The 23379-nt window shown below is 37.1% G+C and overlaps 1 protein-coding gene across 1 annotated transcript in view; it reads left to right on the top strand.

The window, feature by feature from the left end:
• Fbn2 (fibrillin 2) overlaps positions 1-23379 on the top strand; it is a 240407-nt gene that overhangs the window by 43068 nt on the left and 173960 nt on the right. Inside the window, exon 5 of the mRNA XM_033765507.1 lies at positions 21867-22064. Within this exon, the coding sequence (XP_033621398.1) occupies positions 21867-22064 (198 nt within the window). The remainder of the gene's footprint in view (positions 1-21866; positions 22065-23379) is intronic.

Here is a 23379-nt window from a genome sequence, read left to right as displayed (position 1 = left end):
ATTTTTTCAGTTTCTCATATTTTTTTCCTCTCCCTTATTACCCTTCCCCTCTCCTTCCCACTTTCCCTACACCTTTAGCCCCTTTTAAATGATTATTTCTAATGAGAAACAGACACATTCCAATTCACAGTGCTCCTCAATCGTATTTATTATCTGCATCTCTAATTATATTCTGACTCTTAGGAACAATTAGCTATTGGGTATTTAAAGAGAAAACTATACCTGTCTCTAAGCAAAAAAAAAAAAAATGAGGGTAAATATGTGGGTTATAAGGATGGTAAAAATAAATTCAAGGAAAAGAGAGAAGAGTTCTGAGAAGGAAAGCAATGAACATACATTAACATTTTAAAAAGTCAGTGCAGTTAATGTGGGCATTTCTGAGTTTGACAAAGTGAGGCAGAAAGGAAACATCATTTAGGAATGAATCTCGACACTATTAACTAATTTTAGGAAAGGAGAAACTTTACTCAAATTATAACAGTTGAAGAGGTAGTAAAACAGAGTAGGTAATAAGACAAAATCACAAAAATGATACTGTTGATTAGAGGGGATTGTGTTAGAGAGAGAAGAGATCAGAAAAGTCTTTTTTAAAACTGTCATTCCCTCAAATAGCTTATATTTTATTAATCGTGGTTCTGATTGAGAAAAAAAATTCATATGATTGGCTTTTTGCCCTTAAAATCAGTGGTAGATTTCCTTTATTCATCAGGGTATCCAGTGTGTGTGTGGTTGGTGGTTGTTGTGGTTGGTTTGATGTGGTTTTTGTTGTTGCATTTTTTTTTCTCCCTGTACTTATATTAGAAATTTAGCCTCTTCTGATTTTGGAGCAGCTATGGAAGAAATAGGATTAATGGTATTAAAGAGTAGGATAGATTGTCAAATAAATGAGAGCATTGTATGAGAGACTTCGGGTTTGTCCTCACTGGGATATGGGAGCACTAATGACAGGGAAGCCCTCGTGGTTTTCAGGGGTTCCAGTTCCTGGGTGGACAAAATATAATTACTCCCTGTTCAGTCTATTACCACTGACCAGCGAGGAAGCAGCACTTTTGCTAGTAACCTGCTCTTGTTCTTAGGAAGCTGCAAGATCTCAAGATCACTCTCTGCCTAGAGAACAGTTTACAGTGTTCTAAGAATATGTGATTGCATTGCAGAAAAATGGAATGTTTTACCCAGAAAATTCCAGTCATACTTTGGAAATTAAAAGGTTTTCTGTTCTTTTTAAAGGTTATTCAAAGTTTTTTTTTTTTGTTGTTATTTTTGGGGGTTTGTTTGTTTGTTTGTTTTTTGAGACAGTGTCTCACTATGTAGTTGAGACTGACCTGGAACTCACTATGTAGCCCAGGCTGGTCTTGAACTCACAGCAATCCTCCTGCCTCAGCCTCCCGAGTGCTGGGATTACAGGCAGGCACCATCACACCCAGCTGGTTATTCAAAGTTTTAAAAGACAGTTTTAAAACTAGTACAGACTTTCTTAATTATAACTTTACAAAAACTTCTACTCTATTTGAAAATTAATTTTCTCCTAGTATTCTGAAATCAAACTGTGAGGTTATTTCTGTTCAACTCATATTACTGTTTTCTCTGAATTGGAGGTGTTATTCTGATGAGTTAAGTATAGAAGAAATTCCATATGATGAAGGCTTTCCTGAATATTAAATCAAATAGCAGTTATAAAAATAGAGCAAAACCCACTCAATAGCATTCTATACTTGGAAGGAAAATTGCATTCCTAAGAATTGTGCATTGATGGTAAGTAAAAAATTGCCCAGTAGCCTATTTATTTTTCATAGAAATCACTAATCAGTGAAATAGAAAATTTCTTCTTTCTTATTCACATATTTGTTGATGACATTAAAGCAAAAAGGCTAATTTATTTTGTAGCTTTCAACATTTATTAATAATTTGTTATACTGGTACCATGTGCCAGAAATTATTCTATCTCAGTATTTTTCTTTTCAAAAATTATTTATTTCAAAAAAAGAATATACTTGGATGTGAATGATACAAATGGAATACGTGTCCCTGAGAATGTAAACTATATTGTATATACTTGGTGATATGGTGTGAACATACACAATGCTGATATTCTAAGTCCTCACATAAAACATTTTCAATTGTGAAGATAGAAACTCGTTTTATTCCCAGTTTCTGTTTAAGAGAGTAAGATGTGAAATTTTGAGAAGCAGTTGGAGATCTTTATTATCTTGTCTTTGGTCATTGTAAGCTTGACAGATCCATCCCCACAGTTTTTACTTTTTTTTTCATCAAAAATCCCATGACCAGCACATTTACGTTTTCACAAACCTTTCTGACCATCACCCCAGCTAACACCTGTGGAAATACAGTTTACATAGTGTTGGTCAGTTTTTTTTTTAATGCTTAATCTGGGTATGGCTTTAATCTCCAACTTTTGATGTACTTTTAAGTAATCTATGTTTTTTCTGATTTTAGAGATAATTTATGCTTAATGAAAACAGAAATGTCAAAAAGTAGTAGAACACTGTTGAAGTAAGGTTTGAATCATGATATACAATAAGCAGTTTTTGTTGAATGAACATTTACTGTTAATTATTTTTCCATGAGTGATTTCATTAAATTAATGTCTACTTCTGTCTTGCTGCAAAATCTGTGATCTCTCTACTTTAATGTTATATTACTCTCCTGGTTACAAATTATAATAAGTACATAATCGCATGTACACTCTACTTTTGTTCAGAGCAGCTGTGTCATTTTGACTATAGTTTCTAACTTCTAAAGACCTCTGTTTTCTCAAGTATCCATTGAGGGTAATAACTGTACCTAACTTACCATAACAATAAGTAAATTATTTTCACAAATCAGATAGAATGGTGTCTGATACATATAAGTACTTTGATTGCTTGTTAATATTTTGTTACTGCAAAGAATTATAATTACTTTCTTTTTAAATATTGTTTGGTTATTGATCATTCATGAATTCATAAAATACAGATACACTTACCAGAATACCAGGATTTTCAACTTTAGTAAGATAAAGGTGTGTATTGCTTGACTCTATCAAAGTTTTCTAAATGAAGTTGAAAACATAATGCTTTAAAAGAAAAAATATGAAAATAAGAGCATAAAAGCATGTAAAAAAAGAAAAACTTACCTCTAATCCATGGTTGATATATAGTCACTGGCAAAAATGTGTCACCTGATAAAAAAGTCAGTACAACAAGCCTCAGTCTCTTACACTCTGGCAGCTGACCCAGAAGATTTAGGACTTTGGTGGATGCCAACTTGAAATTCATTTCTGTAATAGATTCTTGAGTCTGGGTTTATTGAAGTATGAACACCTAAGGTTTTATCCTGGCTACAGAAGATATGTGAGAAACGAAATAGCCGTAAATATGACTGAAACATTTATTAAATTGCCAGCAGGAAACTAAAGACCCTAGCTTAGAATATATGTTCTATGCAACTTCAATAAAATATCATTTTATAACTCCCACCATTTTTATATGCTGGGTAGCTTTAAGTCCATGTTCTGGTTACAGAAGTGTGAATTTATCTAAATTATTTGTTATGATACATAGAGAAATCCCCTTTATTGGTATTCTCTAAATCAAAGTGATTATATCCTTAATGTAAAATCCATAATTTATATGTCATGTAGATATTCAAATTTGGAAATTTTACATGTGTTGTGAGAAGTTAGTGTGTTGTTAATGCAAAGTGTTAACACTTCGCTGTCATTAAAATTTCTTTGCCTAATAGTTTTAGCTATATATCAAAGTGTGTAAGATATTTAATGTAGTATTTCAAATAAAGCGAAACATTCATTTAGCAAATCTTTAGTAAGAAGCTGAGGCCTGCTGATTACTAAAGAAATCATTGTAATCAAGACATTAACAATCCTTTTCTATTATACTTGAAATCCATTTGGAGAAATTTTAAATACCTATATTGTAATAAGTACTCTGAAGGAAAGAAAAACAATTTTGAAACAGTAGATTAAATGGATTTCCAATGATTGTGTAAGGAATTCCACTTTGAAAAGATGGCATTTAAGATGAGACCCTGTATTAGTTTGGATGGCCTGGGTTGTATTGCTGGAACAACCACAGAAATCTCTGTGGTTTGGATTTATCCTTTAGAACAAAAGTTAATCTCAGCTAACCCTGTACGGCCGTGCCTCCCGTGTTCCTTGGCGGGGGAGTTTTAATCACTATTCTGCGGACTTGGGATGAAGGTGACAGGTGACTGTTGCCACTCACAGCTCCATGCACACTGAACAGAGAAGGGTGATGTGGCAACTTGCACGCTGGTCTGTAAAAGCTGGCCTGATGCTTCTCTGGTTACTGGCCACAAAATGTCACTTGTGCTACTACACCTGTGTCAGGGTGCAGAGCTGTCCACTTTCCCATGTGCCTGAACTGAAAAGGAAGCTAGTACTGATGAGGTCCACTGATGACTTCTCCAGACCTAAAGAATGAGAGAGAAATAACCCTCTTTTAATAGATGGAGAAATGAAGTTCTTGGGAAAGGAAACTGCATTTGAAAAGGCTCTAAGTTAGGAAGTAGATGTGTTTAAAAGGCATAAAAGAATGGGTGAAGGGAGGGCAGGCACAAGGGGAAAAAATGAGAACAAGACCTGTCATGCAAAGGTACAAGATCCCAGTAATGAATGGAACTGTACTGTATACCTAAAATGTACCAATAAACTCAATAAAATGGAAAAAAATTAAAAAAAAAGAATAACAATGGCACTGGTCTTTGTGAACAATAACATTTGATGTAGTCAGGTATCAGTTAGAATCATTTTAAGTACTTTCCTGTCTTTCATTCAAAACATTAATGTGGTAGGAGTGACCAACGTGGAAACCATTTTCTAATTGTTTTTCATTTATTTAAATGATTCTAACTAGTTTTCTGTGCGAATATCTAGATTGTGAAAACTTTCCATATTTATTCCATATGTTGGTTGGACAGTGGTGTGAAGAGTAGGTCACACTACCTTTTTGGAGAGCTTTTATCCAAAAGGTAATCTCTTAAATGTGTAAAAGCACTGTTTTGTTTCTTCTGTGATTTGTCTTGTCTGAAATATCCTTTAGAAGACCTAAAGGTCTAAAGATTAAAATTGTGTGGTAAAATAATACAGGGAAAATGACTCAATAATCTAAACATAAAATTATTTGGGTATAGATGGGTATTAGTGTGATATGGCTGATTTCTTGCAGTTAAAATGAGAAATGCCTCCAAATAAATCACATATTTAAAGGACAAGTTTAATGCTAACCTAGGGAGTTATACAGAATTCCCTGATCAGTTAGTTGTTTAAAAAAGCTCTTGGGCCAGGGATTTAGCTCAGCGGTTTGGTGGCCTGCCTTGCAAGTGCAAGGACCCGAGTTCAATCCCCAGTACCAAAAAAATAAAGTAAAATAAAAAAGCTCTGCCATTAATTAAGAAAGTGGTTTTAAGTTTAATATATTGATGATTTTAGTAATCTAAAATACAACAAAGTACATTTCAAGCAATCTTTCATGTACATACCACCTGAATGAAAAGAAAACTAAACTTTAAACAAATGGCCTTTTCCTCTCCTTAAAAAAAATATATAGATAGATAAAATATAAATTCTTATATTTTATTCCTTTCTCCTCTTCTACTTCTTCCAGAGGTAGCTACTATTATGAATTTGTAACATCTTTATTTTTTATTCTTATTTTAATGTAATACAAGTAGATATTAATAAAATATAAAAGCCCTTCTATGAAAAAATAATTTTTCATAACAAAATAATTAGAAAGTAACAATGGTAAATATAGCGTGTATTGTGATCTTAATATATTTTCATTTGTTAATCTATCTCTCAACTTATTTCCTAATAATGATACAGCTTTTTTTTTTTTTGCCTAAAACATTTTCACTACTAACAAAGTATCTCACACTCCATGTAACTTTGAACAGTTTCTTCCTATTTCACGTGTGGAGATTCCCCAGTAAATGAAGATGAGCGGTCGGTCCCATTTGACCTAGCTATGCCCCTTCCCAGTGAATGAAAAGCATAATTCCATATCATTTGCTTAATGCTTACATAAAAAACAACTTAAAAGGACTTAGTTATCAGTGCTACTTCCGAGAAAGTAAATGAGAATAAGTATATTCATGTATGAATAATACAAGTGTGAAAAAAGCTGTCATTCTCTGAAAGTATGAAAAATCGAATGGTCTTCTACAATATGTGTTTAGTTGCTGCCCTGGCCCTGGACCCTTGCCCATTCCATGTGGCATTCGGTGTTTGGAGGTGCGTTAGCCAATCGATCGTAGGCTCCCATCACGGGTGGAGGAGAGTGTTTCAGTATAGCAAGCAAGTCAGGATTCCAGGATGGACGACCTCTTCAGTAATTTCTACTGGCAGCCAGATTCTCTGCTATATAAAGATTATGTTTTTGAAAGGAATTATTACTTACTTAAATTTTTTCCAGCAATTACCCCTTAAAATATTTTAAGAACAATTGATTTACATGAAACACTAGAATTCCCTGATCTCTTTCCCCAAGACAACCCATTTTTGAATGCTTGGAATATTTTTATGGGTTCAGAGTCCTTACATTTTATGTGCCCCACAGACTTACCTGTCCTGAGTATTTCATTAACTCAGTGGAAATTCAGAATTTGAAAATAGGCAAGATTCTAAGGTTTTTTGAGTCTGCTACCTCAAATGTAACCAGTTCTTGTTGAGCTGTAAACCTCTTCCAAAATGAGTCAAAATCAGCCAACACCAGGTGGTTTTCCAGGTGTCTCCCATTTTTAGGTAGTGTGCATCCTCTCTGTGACATGTTGAATGTCACCTTTCATAATGTGCCTCTCTTTGTGTCAACCCTGAATCAGTCCGGCCCATCTAACTCCTTCCTTTCTTTCCAAAACCTCATAGCTGGCCTTATCTTGGCAAGTTAGTGTGAATGGCTTAGGGAAGGTTTCATGTATAGTTTCATGTATAGTGGTTACAAAGAATCTTTACTAGGACGGGGGATTTAACTCAGTAACACCATGCCTGCCTTACAAGTGTAAGGTCCTAAGTTTGAAGAATCTTCACTAAAGCAATAGTGTGTACCTCTGGAAGGGCTGGTTGTCCCAGTTTGTTCCTTTCTACTTGTGTTACCCTCTTGTAGCTGAGAAACATTTCCAAATGTGTGTCTTTGCATGAGTTTCTCCCATCAGGACCCACACAATGGAAATTTCCCCAGAATAGGAAGGAGATTTGGATGCAGGACAGGCTAACTATACCGACATTTTCTCTCATGATATATTTTGAGTGATTTTCGTGAGCTCCATAAATCCATTTTTGTGGGGAGTTTAGCTTCAGAATGAAGCAGCATTGAAAAAATGTTGGCGCAGTCCTTATGGATCTCAACTATTCAAATGCTGCAGAAATTAAAAGAGCCTTTTGAGTGAATAACATTTGAGTTTGCCCCTAGAATATTTGGTTATTAACGGAAACCCACCCTATAGGATTTACTGCTTCCTGTCTGTACACTAAGATAAGCTGTCTCTAGTTACCTAGGGGTTGGAGCAATTGGCTCAGTGGGTAGAAACCTGATAGGCACAACACTTATATAGCAAAAATGATGATAAGGTATGCATGAGTGTACTTGTAGGAATTCAAGGAAGGTATTTTTTTTTCCAGTAGAAAATTTCAAGTTTAGCTTCCTTTTACTAGTTAAGGACAGAATGTATTATTGCAGGTCAGAGCAGTGCTGATAAAAGTATATATAGTTTAAATTTTAAAATGTAGTTACACAGAAAAGCGTGTTGCCGTCATTCCCTCAGAATATCCTCCGTCACTTCGAACACACCCATCCCAGGTTCTTGCCACTTTCTGAAGCAGTTCTGGAAGTCTTCTTTCTGGTCTTTGTAAGGTGTGATATAAAAAGAAAAAAATCCAGTGAAGCCTGCTGCTTAGTGGGTGGCATTCTACGGAAAGGCCACCCTGGAGAAGCACTGCGGTCTGTCCTCATTCGTCCTTTTGACTGGATCTGTCCCTGTACCACTCTTCCAAAGTCAGAATGACCACAAAAGGTAAATGTATCGAATTGGCTCAACCAGAGACACTCCGTGACAGACTTACAAAACTGCTTCAGAAAGTGGCATGCATAATGGGGTGAGTATGTTCACAGTAAGGGGAGAATACTTTGAGAGAGATTAATAGCTATGTGTATTTTACTTTGATAAAATTTTCATGTAAACCGTCATCATAGTTTTAGCATATATATATGCTATATATGTGTATATATATATATATATGTGTATATATATATATATATATAAGTTTTCAGAGTTAACAGACACATAATACACACACAAGGTGTACTCATTAGCAAATATCTAATTAGAAATTCGGGATGAGTATCAGGATGTTTCTGTGTATCTGGAATGCTAATGCAGTTTGGAAACCTGTGACCATCCAAGTGGAGTTTCCTTTGATGTGCATCGCCAGTCAGAGCCTCTCCCATAAGCTCAGATGCTGGCAGCCTCACTGTCTTCTGTACCCAGAATCTGCTCACAGAGGTACAAGTCATTTGTACCTGGCAAAGACGTAGAGGCTGCAGGTAGATCATCTGAAAACCAAATAACATCGTGGATAATCAGAAATGGACAGCCGCATTTTTGTTGCCAAGTTAGAGCTAAATAAAGACTGTCTCAGGAATCCAAATGGATGCTGTCTTTGACAGACCATAGAGATAGATAAATGCCATGCTTTTATATTTGTCCATTGTATCTTCTGGTAAAGCAAAAAGGGAGTTTTTTCCCCCTCAATAAAAATTATATGGGTCTGGTATTTCTCTTTGCAAAATAATTTATTTCTGGCTGCACAGTATTAATTTTCAGGCTGTGAAACCTGGCTTTGATTCCAAGCAGATCTTTGGGAGAGCGGGAGCTTGAATAGAGAAAATAACTCTGCAAGGAAGTATATTATTTCTTGGAAGGATCCTGCTATCCATTCAAGTGGTTTCTTTCAGCTTTCACATCCAAAAAAATTTTATCCATATATAGTTATGAGGATCAAAGCCATAGGGAGGTTTACATAGACTTTTCTGCCTCCTTCATACTTTATCGTGCACTGGCACTGTGAAGGCATAATGAAATAAACCATAGAAAAGTGTTTTGTAAACTAGAGGGGTCTGCAGTGTCAGTGTATTAATGGCCGCAGTAAGAACAGTTCCCAGGTGTTGATACTTTATTATAGCTTAGCGCTTGGAAGTTTTGGTCTCATAATGTGCATGTCCACACATATGACATGGGTAAAATTCTCTTATTTTACAGGACTTACTTTACAATGAGGACATTGAGTTTAAAAGAAAGATCTTTACTGAAGACCCTCAGGAGAGTGGTTGGCAAAGCTAGCACTGCCTGGCTGCACTCTGCTCTCCCCACTCCTTCGAGCTCTCTACAGAGCCGCAAAATGAAAACCTTTTCCCTTTGAGAGTCCCAAATAAATGAGCTGCCTGAAAATCTCAGTGCCACACGGAATAACGATAGAATCCTCACCTTACTACTTTTAGCTTTATGAAGAAATGTGAGGAAACTGAGTAACTGAATCGTTTCTGGTTCAGCCACTTTTTATTTGTAACCTTGGGTGAATAAGCTGATTTCACTGTGCCTGAGTTTACTCATCTCTGAAACAGGCAGGATCCTGGTACCTGTTTCATAGTCTGGTAAGGAGAGCATTTACAGTAAAGACACAGTATTACTATATACACATATTCACTTGTGCATTTATCTATATTCATGCCCCTAGGTCCTGTGCGGCTCACAAAGTCCTGCCCAGCAATATGGGACCATCGGCTTTCCATTGTCACTTACAGATTCTGAGATTGTAGGCCCTGGATGAATAGATGTGACGTTTGATATATAGAAGAACCATGTGTAGAAACCGAAACACGTGTGCACTGTGAGCCCTTGGAAATGTTTTCAGTCTTACAAACAATCCGGGGCATAGTGTGAGCATCGCTGTGTTTGAGCGCAGGTTACGACGTTGCAGAGCCCTGATGTTCGCTACCATATTTATGATGGCGGTGATGTCACAGGGCGGGAAGCTGACTGCACAAAAGGTCTCATCTCATCTGATGTATTTGAGACAGCCACACCTGAGGATACAAGGGACTCATACGCTGATAAAGTTAAATAAGTGTTTGCCAAAGTGCGTTTCATCCCACACTAGTATTCAGGAATGCTATTGAATAAAAACAGTGTATGAGCAAATAAATTTTAAATTGAAAGACTGGCTGTTAGGGCCTTCTCTTGGCAGCTAATAGCCTACATGAGTGCCTTCAGGTCTCCTGGAAGTTAGGGAACTTCACATACACCCCTTCCCCAAAAACTCCTTTTTTGTTCAATTCTGATATATTTTCTAATTTATTTTGCTATAGGATCCTTTTTGGACATAACACTTCCAATAGTCTTTGGAATTCCATTAATCATATTTTGGGAAATACTGAGCTAGACCATATTTCTGGACTTCAACTTAGAAGACATATCTTGTCCTGAAAGGCTGTTGATAGCCAGGAGTTCATCAGTTGTAGATTTACAGTTACAGGAAAATGAGTCAAGAGCCCTACGCTATTGTACTCAAATCTTTTGACTTGGCAGCCAGCTGCTGAAACTTTCTGGGCTTTATTTCCTTATTGTTAATCACATGAAAAGTTCTCATAATTTCTGAGGGTGTTCCATCTTTAAAAATTATTGAAAATAATTGAAACTTAAACAGCCCTTTGGAGGTCTCAAAATGCTCTTCTGTGCCTTCTGCAGGATGAGTTATATGACTTTTAGAAAGCAGGCCTCAAAGCTTGGCCCCTACTTAACACTAAAGATGAAGTTAGAAGTTCACTGAGCAATGAAGTTGACTTTGTAGACAGGGTGTCTAGCTTTACTACTGCAACCTCTGTTGGTACCGAAGCAACATTTACTTGTATTCATCCGACTCGGAGATCAAAAGCTAATGTACTGGTGAGATTGGAAGTAGCTTGGACTTGGGGCAGCCATGGAGAGAATTTCATTAGCTAAAAAGGATCCGCACACTGACAGTACTCGAAAGTCTACATCAGACTTGTGCTCAGCAATCTGAGACATGTTGACCTTCCAGAGACATCAGAGTACCACAGGAAGCATTTACTAAAACAAGCTAATTTGCAAATAGAAGAAAAATTGTAGGCAGTTTCAAAACAAGCGAACAAGTGAATATAGATTTTATTCAGATCAAGGATGATTGATCAAACATAGCACTACCTTTCCGTTGTGATTGGTGCTACTGGGAGGTAACAGTGTGAGGATTAATAGCATGGATTTTGGTGCCACATACAATTGTCATTTAAATTTACCTCACTTGTGAAGATTTTTTTTTTTTTTTTTGTACTGGGGCTAGAACTCCAGACCTCGTGTAGGCAAGGCAAACGATGAAACTACTGAGCTAAATCCCCGGCCCACTTATGAACAATTTTTGTGGATTTGGGCAATCTTATTTAACCTACGTAACCCTACTGTCATCATCAGTAAAGGAAACCTATTCATGCCAACCCAATAAGGCTATTGTACAGATTAAGCAAAATTATAGTTACAGAGCACTGTATAGATTTCACGGTTGGTGGATACACACGTGCATTTTCAAGGATAAAAATAATAACAGTAAAACAAAACATTCCAGAAAAACTTTCTAGAGTTGTTTTTTCATGTAACTAACATTTAAGTCTAGATTGTCTTTGATTTTCGTTACACTTTCGTCTGAGCTCACCTAGTTTCAAACAACCCCTGAAGGGACTGTCATTTTATTCTCCCTTGCTCTGGGTGCTGGGACATAGCTACTCCAGTGTACGTCTATCCAACTTTCTGGGATGATAGCAATAATCTTTGCGCTGTCCATTACAGTAGCCACTAACCACCATGCGGCTTCTGAAAACTTGATATGTGGCTGGTGTGACTGAGGAACTGAATGTTTATGTTACGTAATGTGAATTTTAAGTTTAAACTGAAAAAGCCACATGCGGCTTAGTGCGTAGCATTTTGGTCCACACAGCTGAACCTGATAATAAACCACATCAGTGTGAACTTTTACAGCTGCTAATATCTCTTTTCCTGAAATAGTCCATTTCATGCCATAGTTAGAGTCTACAGCTAAAACATTTCTTTTTAAAAAGAGCATACAATGTTTCTTTTCTTTTCATCAGCCACATTACCTAAAAACCTGAAGATGTAAAACGATTTTTTATTTCAACTTAGAAATGTTTTCTGTCATTCGTTTATTATTTTTCTATTTGTGTCTTTACATTTGTTTGGGGATTCGTATTATTTACATCCCAGGTTCTAGGCTTTATGTATGCAAGTCTCATCTGTTACTGTTGGTGTTCATTTCTTAAGGTTTTTTTTTTCCCCAATATTGTGCCTTTTTCTTGCATCTGATCCTTCCAAACAGTTAAATTAACTTGAAGTCGTGACCATTCCTTTCCCCCGTTTCTGTTCTTTTTGAGACTGAATATTGACTATTTCTGGTGGTGCTGGGCGGGAGCCCAGGGCCTCCTGCATGTTAGGTAAGCGCTCCGTCCATGAGCTACACACCTAGCCTAGAGTCTGAAGATTTTTTTTCATTGTTTATTGGTAATTTTTCGGTATACAGTAGTTACATTCATCATCAAGTTCATCTTGTAACTTTGCATGGTAGATCTTGGTTCTTATTTTTACCCCATATCACTGCCCTCCCTTTACCCCCTCCACCCTTCCCTATTTACAAAGACTTTGTTTCCATTTTCTCCTTGTCTCATATTTTTTGTTTTCCCTTCTTTCCTTTCCCTTACTTTCCATTTCTCCTACTCCATTAGCCATTTTCTTCCTAGTTCACATTATCAATTATAAATTTGAACCTTATTTACACTTTTAGTTTTTCACACCAGAGAAACGATTGGAGGTGCTATTTGACCCAGATATCCCTCTGCTGGGTACTTTCCAAAAGAATTAAAAGAACCATACCTCAGAGAAATAATCTTTGTGCTCACCCATGTTTATAGTGGCACAACTTGTAATAGCTAAAACTTGAAAAGAGCCCAATTGCCCATCAAATGGAGACTGGATAAAAATTTGGATATTCTATAAAATGGAGTACTACTCAGCCATAAAGAAAGAGAAACTGAGTCATTCATAGGAAAATGGATGCACATTGAGGACGCACTCTTAAACGAAATAAATAACACACAGGTGTAGAGTTTGAAGATTGAACCCCAATCTTGAACCAAAAAAAGACTGTAGTCTTTTGCTTTTTGTTTGTCTCATATGAGGTGAATTTCCTCAGAGCCAATACGAGTCAGGCTGTAAGTGTTTTTCTGGTGATTACAGATCTGCCAGGCTGTTTTTGTTTTATTCAGTTGTTATTGCAGTACTGTGGCATTTTCACTAAAATATTGCAGGTGGATCTCTTTGCTTTTGACCTCTCCTGGTGTTCTCCCATAAGCCCAAGTATAGGAGGAATGATCAAAAAATACAGTCGATGTTTACACATTAGAAATTCACTACAGTAAAACACGTTATTGTTAATCTCCTCAGAATACTTCCCCTCACTTTGAGCCCATTTTCCCCATCATTTTTGCCACCTTCTGAAGAAGTTCTGGAAGTCGAGTTTGATGAATGTCTTTAGTTCCAGTGCTGTCTGTAGTTGTCTCAGTATATTGAGTTGATTTAAAATGTTTACCTCTCTTGGTCATTATGGCTTTGGAGAAGAGCCAGAAATCACACCATGCCAGAATAAGATAGATGAGGAGAGACACTCTTTCATTTTTAGGAGCCTGCCTCTTTGTTGGATGGCACTCAGCAGCAGCAGTCACTGTATTTTTCAGTTTACCTGCAAAAGCCTGGAAAAAGGACTTTCCAGAATTGTTTAAAGTGGCAGTAACAATGTGATAAATGTATTGGAAGTGAGGGAGATATTATAAGAAAGATTAATGGCAGTATTTTTTTCATGCAATAAATTTTTCAACTGTAAACGTTCACTGTATATTTTGATCCCACTGCATAAGGTTCCCATCACAGGGCCAGGGATGATTTATTTCAGCAGTGTTCAGCCATCGACGCCGGCAGGATTAGCTGACTGCCCGCTGCTCTGCTGCTAGTTACTGCGATACATTCCTAAAGATCTTCCTTGCTCACCAGCTTTTCCCTAGATTTCCCAAATGATGAAAACCCCACGTATGAATCACATGGCACTTGTTTTCCTGGGGAGAATCTGGCCTCCTCTCCTGAGATGTTACGCTGGAGTCCTGGCAGGGTCTTGGTGTTCTTGCCACAGCTCATCAGCTTCCTGGGGAAGTTGTGGTCTGCAAGGGTGGCGCTGACCACATACTTGGCTGCTCACATCACCCAGAAAGCGTTGATTTGGGCAAAGCTGAATTTAATAAGAAAATAGTCCATCAGATTCAGCAGATTTTGTTCATAGTCACCATAATCCAACCTTGTGATTTTTTTGTTGTTGTTGTTGTTTGTGCTTGTATCAGTGATATAGAAGATTTTAAGTAAAATGAAATTAAAGACGAGGTTCAAGTAGCTTGTTTGCATTCCTGTTTCTGGCCTTGATAATGGATAGGTTGTTTTGTGAGCACATATTACTGCTTCCTGAAATCCATTTAGGTCTACTTAACTGTACTGTAGACTTTCTTAGATACCATAAACTTTGATAATTTGTTGATTTGCATATGAACCACATTTATGTTAATCATTTACAACTCTGGCCCCCTTAACTCATGTCAAAATATTTCTGTCTCTTTAACTTTCTTTTTCAAACGTGACGGTATCCTTCTACTTAAATGATCTTGCTTCGTTTTTAATCTTAAGGATTGTTTTGTTCCTGTGCTTAAAGCAAGCTAATTGGTTTTGCACTTCAGAGTGCGGTTCAAGTACACAGACCATGAATTTTAGACCACATCTTTGATGGCCTTCATCTTTATGAAACGTGACATCAGAGACAGAATTTTGTTCCCCTCATTGGCCAGCACCTAATTATCCTTCCAGCTTCTTCATTCTTAAAAGCTCCCTTTGATGTCAGTAATAGCCAAGTCTATATTCCACTGAAGTATTAAAAAAGTATTATGTTGGAAATAAAATGTAACCCACCTCTGGTAATTAATAGAATTACCCATCTGTTTGCAGAAGCGAGTCTTTAATGTTTTGCTGCACAGAGAGATCTCTTCTCCCTCATGTAACGGGCCACAGAGAATCGTCTTTGGGAGAAAACAGAAGGAAAGCAAAACTAGACTTGTTCATCAGGAGTTAAGAAATTATATTTGGAGACTAGGAGAGGAATCTGTGGGTTGTAACAGATTTACAGCTGTTAGGGTTTGGTCTGTTAGGGGAGCCAGTTACCAACATCAGTGTCCGGTTCGGTGAACACTGTGGGTAAATGTGGCCGCGTGTTGTGCAGTGAGACAGTTCTCAGAGTGGAATGTCCATCTCATCGTTTCATGGTGCTTTCATTCTCTGCATATCTTTCTTAATTTCTGACCTGCCATTGCTTCATTTATGAAAATGGTAAAGTACTTTCAGCATTTAGGATAAAAGGATAGAGCTTATAGAAAGGGACACTCCCTGCCACAGAGTTAATTTTACTACCTTAATTTTCAAGAAATTGAAATTGAAAGTGGACAGTGAGTTGCTGTTAATTTAACAGTGGAATACCATTTTTCAACCATTAAAAGAATGAACATTCAATTATTTGGATCTATTCCCTATTAGAGGTGATGTGGGGAAACTGATTCCCTTTGGTGCCACTGATGAAAGTATAAAGTGGTACCACCTACTTAGAAACTAATTCTTCACATTTTTAAAGTTGCATAATTGAGCTGACCATTGCTTTTCTAGGAATTTAGCTTGCCAAAGTATGGAGTCAAAGTATGTTCAAGAATGCCCACTCAGCAACACTGTTTATTTATTTACAATAAATCACAAACAACGTGCATATCTGCCTTAAGGGGAGAGGTCAGAGCTGTGTGTGGATGTTTTATTGCCCCGTGTATGAAAAAGATCCAGAGTTTGCTGTGGTTTTAATAATTCAGGTTTGCTCTATTCAAAAATAATTTTAAAACTACTTGTTCCTTGAGAGTTGTATTTTCTTTAATGAATAACTTTATAATTGCATCTATATATACTTACATGTCATATGAATTTGCCAGCATTTTTTAGTTTAGGAGCATAAAGTAATTCACATTGAGTAACCACTGCTACCACCTGAAATCTCTCCGCCAATTACAGAGTAACTCCCACTGCTCCTGGCAAATAGTATTTATGCCTGTTATAAAACATCTCATTATTCCAGGTAACAAAAAAGTGGATTCATCAGCATTGTCCACTTGTAGCTGGTTTATTTTACCTAAGATACTGTCCACAAGATTCATTCACATTGTGAATTCCTTTTCTTTCTGAGGCTGAATAATAAATATCGCACTGCATACATTTACCATGGCTTGTGTGTCTGTTCGCCTTTCCACAGACCTTTGTGTCACTCCCACTGTCTCACTACTGAAAATTATGCTGCTGTGAACATGAGCATACAGATAAGTCTTAGCAGATTTTTTAGTAGGCACTCTAGGGGGCTTTTGATTAATACTGGGTTATATTTCCAATCTTAGTTTACAAAACACCTCCATACATTTCAGATGTTTCATATGTCAAATATATTTGGCGTCTTATTAAATACTTTAGTTGTTACCTTTACAACTACTCAGAAATGCTCATGAATTAATAAGTTTAAAACTACACGTGTAAATACTCAACTTTGTAAATGTGTGAAAACCTGAAATTCACTTAAATTATACTGTATATACAGAGTGACATTTTAACTTTTAAAAATCGCTATTCTGTTTTTGATGAGAATGTAAAATAGTATAACCATTGTGAAAGTCAGTATGGCAATTCTTAAAACAAATAAAAATAGAAATTTTATTTGACCCAGCTATTTGCCATTCGACCTCTTCCCGAAGGAGTTAAAGGCATCATATTACAGTAATACGTGCAGACAAATGTTTGTAACAACACCATTCATGATGTTTTCAAATCTTAGAAACAGCCTATATGTCCATCAACAGATGAATGGACAAAAATATTAGTTATTTATAAATAATCATGCACTACTGTGCTGTAAAGAAGGATGGACATTTGTAGGAAAAATGTATGCACCTTGAAAACAATAATAAGTGGAGTAAGTCAGACACAAAGTTTAAATACTGTGTGGTTTTTCTCTCATATGAGAAAAAGAGTGAAAAGCAAATTAAAGGAAAGAGAAAGTGGTATTCACATACAGTGCAATACTGTTCTGCTGCAAAGAGGATGAATGTGATTCATTTGTAAGAAAGTCGATACATCTTGAGACCAGAAGAGTAAGAGAAATAAATCAGACAAGCGAGCCTAAATATTGCATGAGAGACCCAAAGTATAAATCAATTAAAGAGAAAAATTAAAAATCCCAGCACTTAGGAGGCTGAGGCAGGAGGATCGCTGAGAGTTCCAGACCAGTCTGGGCTACATAGTGAGTTCCAGGTCAGTCTCAATACATAGTGAGACCCTGTCTCCAAAAAACAAACAAAAAAAAAAAAGAGAGAGAGAAATAAAAAATAATAGAAATCAGGGAGCTAGCACTTTTGCAAAAGCAAAAGACCAAGAGATAGTGGGGAGCAGGAAGGGAGGGAAGTGGGGATAAAAAAGAATTGACATGGTCTTAATTGGTGTATGTACCAACTCCTCACAGTGAATGTAATTATGATGTTCTGCAAGCAGGTACCAATAAAAATAAATGAATCACTTTTCTAAAGCTGTTGTTTAATTATTTACTTTAACTTGTGATTAAAAGGCACTGTCACAGAATGGACAAAATGCTGTTAAACATTATATGTGTGTAATGTTTGTAGATTCTTTAAAAAAAAAGACATTAATTCAGTGACCGTAAGTCTCTAAAACATTTCTTTAGTTAATGCTACAATTTCTGGAGATTGAAAGTTGCTAATCTGTAGGGGAAGACCATGCCCCAGCTATCTGAGCTATTTTAATTCTAGAAGTTACATGCAGCACGAAGCCTAGAGCCGCAGACATCCTGGACAAATCTCATGAAAGGAAGGACATTCTTATGGAAGCTTTCTGACCGACCTGTCCAGTTTTCAGGACTGCCTTCTCTTCAGTTTGTTTACATCTGTTTTCTGTGTCAGCTGGCACACCGACTAGACTTACAGTTGTAATTACAGTGGGGATGCACAGAACTTCATTTGTAATCACTGTGTCGAAAGATCTGTTATGCACAGATGTCCTGTTAGCCTGGATCCATACACTGAAGTCATACGTATTATCGTTTTTCTTCTTTTCCCACTGAGTTTATTGGTCCATTTAAAGCAAACAGTACAGTTACGTTTATCACTGGGATCTTGCACCTTTACATGACAGATCTCGGTTCTTGCTTTTTCCCCATTCTGCTGCCCTCCCTTCACCCTCTTCATCCTTCCCTAGTTACAAAGACTTTGTTTCCATTTTTTCATTTTTTTCACATTTTTTCCTTTCCCTTATTTCCTTTCTGCTCCCCTTCCCACCTCCTCTTTAGCCCTTTACTTCCTATTTCACCCTCACAATTGTACCATTTGAACTTTATTTACACTTTTAGCTTTTCATACCAGAGAAACTGTTCGGTATTTACTCGTGTGTCCTATTTATTTCACTTAAGAATGTAGCCTCAATGTGCACCCATTTAGCTATGAATGATTCTGGTTTGTCATTCTTCATAGATGAGTAGTGCTCCACTTAATAGAAAAACCACATCTTCTTTATCCAGTCTCCTGTTGATGGGCATTTGGGTTGTTTCCAAGTTTTACCTATTACAAACTGCTGCTATAAACATGGGTGCACATATATCACTTTTACTTCTTTTGGAAAGATACCCAGCAGAGACAGACATGAGGATCAGTGGAATAGATTAGAAGATGCAGAAACAACACCAGACACACTCAGCTACCTCATCCTTGACAAAGAAGCCAACCATCCCCACTGGAGGAGAGACAGCCTCTTTAATAAATGGTGTTGGAAAAACTGACTTTCAACTTGCCCAAGATTAAAACTAGACCCCTATTGGTGCATTTAATGTAAACAATACAGTCACATTCATCATTGGGATCTTGTACCTTTACATGATGTGTCTTGGTTCTTATTTGTTTTCCCATTCCCCTGCCCTCCCTTCACCCCTTCACCCTTCCTTTTTCATTGTGTATATTTATTTCTGCAGCTCCCACACAAGATAATTACTTGATTGTGTTTTTCATTTTTTGGTTCCTAAAAAATGGAAATACCTGCTTGCTTACATCTGATGAAAAGAACTCACATTTTTCTTATACTTTTTAGAATCAAGCAAGTCTTTTCTTTACGAAATACATTGGACTTATCATGGCATTGTCTGACTCGTGGTTACAAAATATCACATCTCTAACAAGGCGGTCCCATCGCACAACTTTAAAAGTGTTGAAGTGTAATTTGGCATTTACTGTGCTCTATGGTAGATATCTGAAAGCTCCCTAAGTTGTGCACTGTACACTATGTAGCCATACTCTGGAACTGCATTCTCTTGGTGGCAGTATAAGTGACATTACAGCCACCTGTGCAGGGAACGTGTTGCTGTCTCCTGTGTCTACTGCCCCATCCTTTGTAGTGTCTTGTGGGGACGCACAGTTCATCAGTCTTGCCACTCTCTTCCACTTTTCAGTTTATCGTTTCTTCCTCTTTTCTCTTCCTGTCTCAGAGTCCATTGTGCGTAAGTCTTAAATATGCTAACATTGCCCCAGATTCCCTTGACATTGTGTATTTTTTCCATATGTGACAAAATCAAAAGAGCCATATTTGTATTTTACAGGGGGCCAATTTTAACAGTGTTCTTGGTGATCTCATAATGTGAAAAATACCCATTTCCAATCCGCCAGCTCCATGAGCCACGCCATACAGAAGCAGCTCTTTCTTTCTGTGTTTTGCTGGCACATCTGACTGTGAATGGTGAACACAGCATACAGAACAGTTTTGTTCCAAGTGAAACTTCAGTGAAGAGAATGTGAGGCCAATGACAATTAGTTAATGTGTTTTTAGGACTCTTTAATTAAACTACAAGTAGAATTTAGAACAAGATATCTCGTTCAGTAGAACAAGATATCTTATCAGTAAATCTACATTTCAGGATTTAGTATCAGTTCTTATTTTACCTGTTAGTAATTCTTGAACCAACAGGTAAGATTTAAAATTCACACTTTAAAATAACCAGCTGCCAACCAAAAATCAAAATGTCATCATACAAGACAATAGGTTCAGCACAGTATGTGAAGAAAAAAATGTAAACAAACATTTGAAATGGTAAACCTTATTCTGAGGAAGGAGAGTCTAAGGTTGCCCTAGTGAATGCCCTCAACAAGAAAGGTTACTTGCAGAGGACAAACAGCTGTCTCTGTCCACAGAGTCCCCTTCACAGCCTGTCCTACACGAGTGTCATTTTAAGAAGGAGTTGTAGTTAGACAAAGAATGGCTCTGCAGGTTGATTTACATGAGTAGGGTTAGAGGGAGGATATTTGGCTCCTCTCTGGAAACCTTAAGGGGCCCAGAATGTGAGCATAGATAGTTGTGTATGAATCTAAACTTTAAAAAAATTCTCTCTGTGGGGGGGGGATCCTTCCCTCTCATGTTTGGGACTTAATAACATTTATAATTGTGATTCTAATATTTATTTAAAATGACCAAATATGGATTGTCTAAAGGTAATGGGAGATTTCAAAAATTTATGACCCAGCAATTTGTGGCATGGGAAGTGTTCGTATTTATGAAGTTTTGACACATCTTCACATGTGTGCCAAAGACTGTGCTTTCCAAAAAAATGATCTGCAGCCAGCACATCTGTTGTTCTTATGCAGGGGATTAAAATGAACTATTTTTGATGAAGTTCAGCTGTACAGTAAAAGAACATTAAACCAGCTTGCCAAAAAAGTTACCTATTCTAGATTTGTTTCTTTTCATTGAACTTTCAAAATATTCTTTTCCTCCATGTGAGAAAGCCTTACTTTGCATTGATAGATAAAACGTTTTATGTGGCTTTAAGTTGTGCTTTGTCAGACAGCGGCATGATATACTATGTGAATCTTCCTAGTTTAACATTTCAAATGTTAAGTTATTGTCCAGCTTTGACCTTTCCTAGTAACAGTTTTTCAGAAGCAGCAACTCAACATTATTGACTCGTACTGTAAATGCAAGGGTTTTGTTCTTACAAAAATCTAGATCCAACCTCTCCTAGCCTTCTTGATATAAAATTTGTCACTCCTGTCCAGGCTCATCAGGAAAACCTGAGTGGCATCTGGTATTCCCAGGAATTATGAAGCCAAACCTGTAATTTTTATAAAAAAGAAAATAACTTTTCTTGCATATTTCTGTTTCACATCTAGAGGCAAGGAGAATTGTTCAGTTGATCAGTCGTCCAGAAATGGACATTTTTCTGATTTTTTTAGGTCTGTAAAAACGGCAGCAACTGAACTCAATTAAAACTGTTTTGTCCATCACTCAGTTTTATTTAAAAATATATTTAGTGATCATGAAAAAGGTTCACCCAAGTTAATTATAGAAGGAAGAGGGCTAGAGCATGTTAACAAGCGGCGAGGGCTTGGAGTGACGCGTGGTGGAGAGATGTCCTGGAAAAACTCTCACTTTACCCCACCGTTGTCTCTTGTTTGGAAAATTACTGGTTTTCAAGATGAAACTCTGGCCTTTTGTCTTTAGATGCTTTGCTCAGAATAAATACTCTGTTTCGTGCACTTGGAGGCACTGCTGCGAGATTGGTCTGTGATCATAAAACCTCTCCTCTCACCTTTCAGATTACAGGACAGGCCCCTGCTTCACTCAGGTCAACAAGCAGATGTGCCAGGGGCAGCTGACAGGCATTGTCTGCACCAAGACTCTGTGCTGTGCCACCATCGGCCGGGCGTGGGGCCATCCCTGTGAGATGTGTCCAGCCCAACCGCAGCCCTGCCGGCGGGGCTTCATCCCCAACATCCGCACCGGAGCCTGCCAAGGTGAGTCACCTGTCCACTTGTGTGCCCCGGCGAGCCCACACTGCTCTCCTTGACTGCCCTGGAGAACCTGGCATTGGGCGTGGAAACCTTGGATTTAATACCTGTTTCTCAGAAAGGCCCTGTTAACCAGCCTGGCCAGAGATGGCTTAATTTTTTTTTTCTTTAAGCTCCTAATAAATAACTGTGTTTCAATTTTAATGCTCATGGAGAAGAGAGATTTTTAGAAACTGAGGAAAATTTAGTAATACTTCTTAAAACCTTTTACACAAATCAGAAGACAAGATTCCAAAATTAGATCTGAATCCTTCCCCACTGATGTTAGTAACAGCGTCAGAAGCCTGTGCCCGCCCACCCACATACTTTACAAAGCAGACTGGCATCCCCCGCTTGTAAGTCAGAGCTCTTTGGGGAGTGCAGGTGCACATTTAGTTTACTGCATAATCGTGCCAGTGCATTGATAATTTGGTAAATTAATCCCTGACAGTGGCCTCCCAAGATTTTTTTTTTAGCTTCATAGTTTTGTGAAAGGATTATCCTTTAATCCGAAATCCAAAATACCCCCCAAACAAAGGCTTTTTGAGAACTGATAATAGTATCACGAGTGAAATATTCCACACCCGACTTCATGTGACAGGTCACATTCAAAATGCACAAAATCATTAAAACTTTGCATGCTCGTTGCCTTCAGGCTCAGTGTATAAGGTGTGTGTAAAGAATAAATGCATTTTGTGTTTATGTGTTGGTCTCGTCACCGAGATATCTCATTTATAAATAAAAATATGCCTGATTCTGAAAAAAATCTGCTATCTGAATACTTTGGGTCTTAAGGATTTCAGTTAAGGGATTCTCTGCCTGTATGTAAAATAATTCTATGTTTAAATTGAATAGCAGGTCTGCATATTATTTTAAAATCAGAACTATAGCAGATGATGACATTATACTCATATGACCATGTAACTCAGCAGGTTAGAAGCTTCTTATTTCATCTCGTACAAAAGCTATGTCACTTGTAGACTTAACATTGTTTTTTAGGGAACTGTTACAGATTAGACCTTATCTAGTAGTGAACATTGGGTAAATAGTTTTGTATGTTGTTTACTCTGGGTAGTAAAATTTTGTTTTTTTACATGAGTACTACTTCTGATTATGGAACTCATCTGAATGATGCAACAATTTATTGTAAGTTATATTCTATATAGTATTTACCCTTCTTATAGATGTTCCAGATTGATGAATACCATGCAACTTATATCATTTACATATATTACTATTAAAAGTAAAATATCCTACTATGTAAATCTTCTAGACTTTACTA

Source organism: Fukomys damarensis, unplaced genomic scaffold, assembly GCF_012274545.1.
Source record: "Fukomys damarensis isolate Sample0158 unplaced genomic scaffold, DMR_v1.0_HiC HiC_scaffold_3, whole genome shotgun sequence".
In the NCBI taxonomy this organism is placed as follows: Eukaryota; Metazoa; Chordata; class Mammalia; order Rodentia; family Bathyergidae; genus Fukomys; species Fukomys damarensis.
This window is presented reverse-complemented; position numbering and strand designations above follow the sequence as displayed.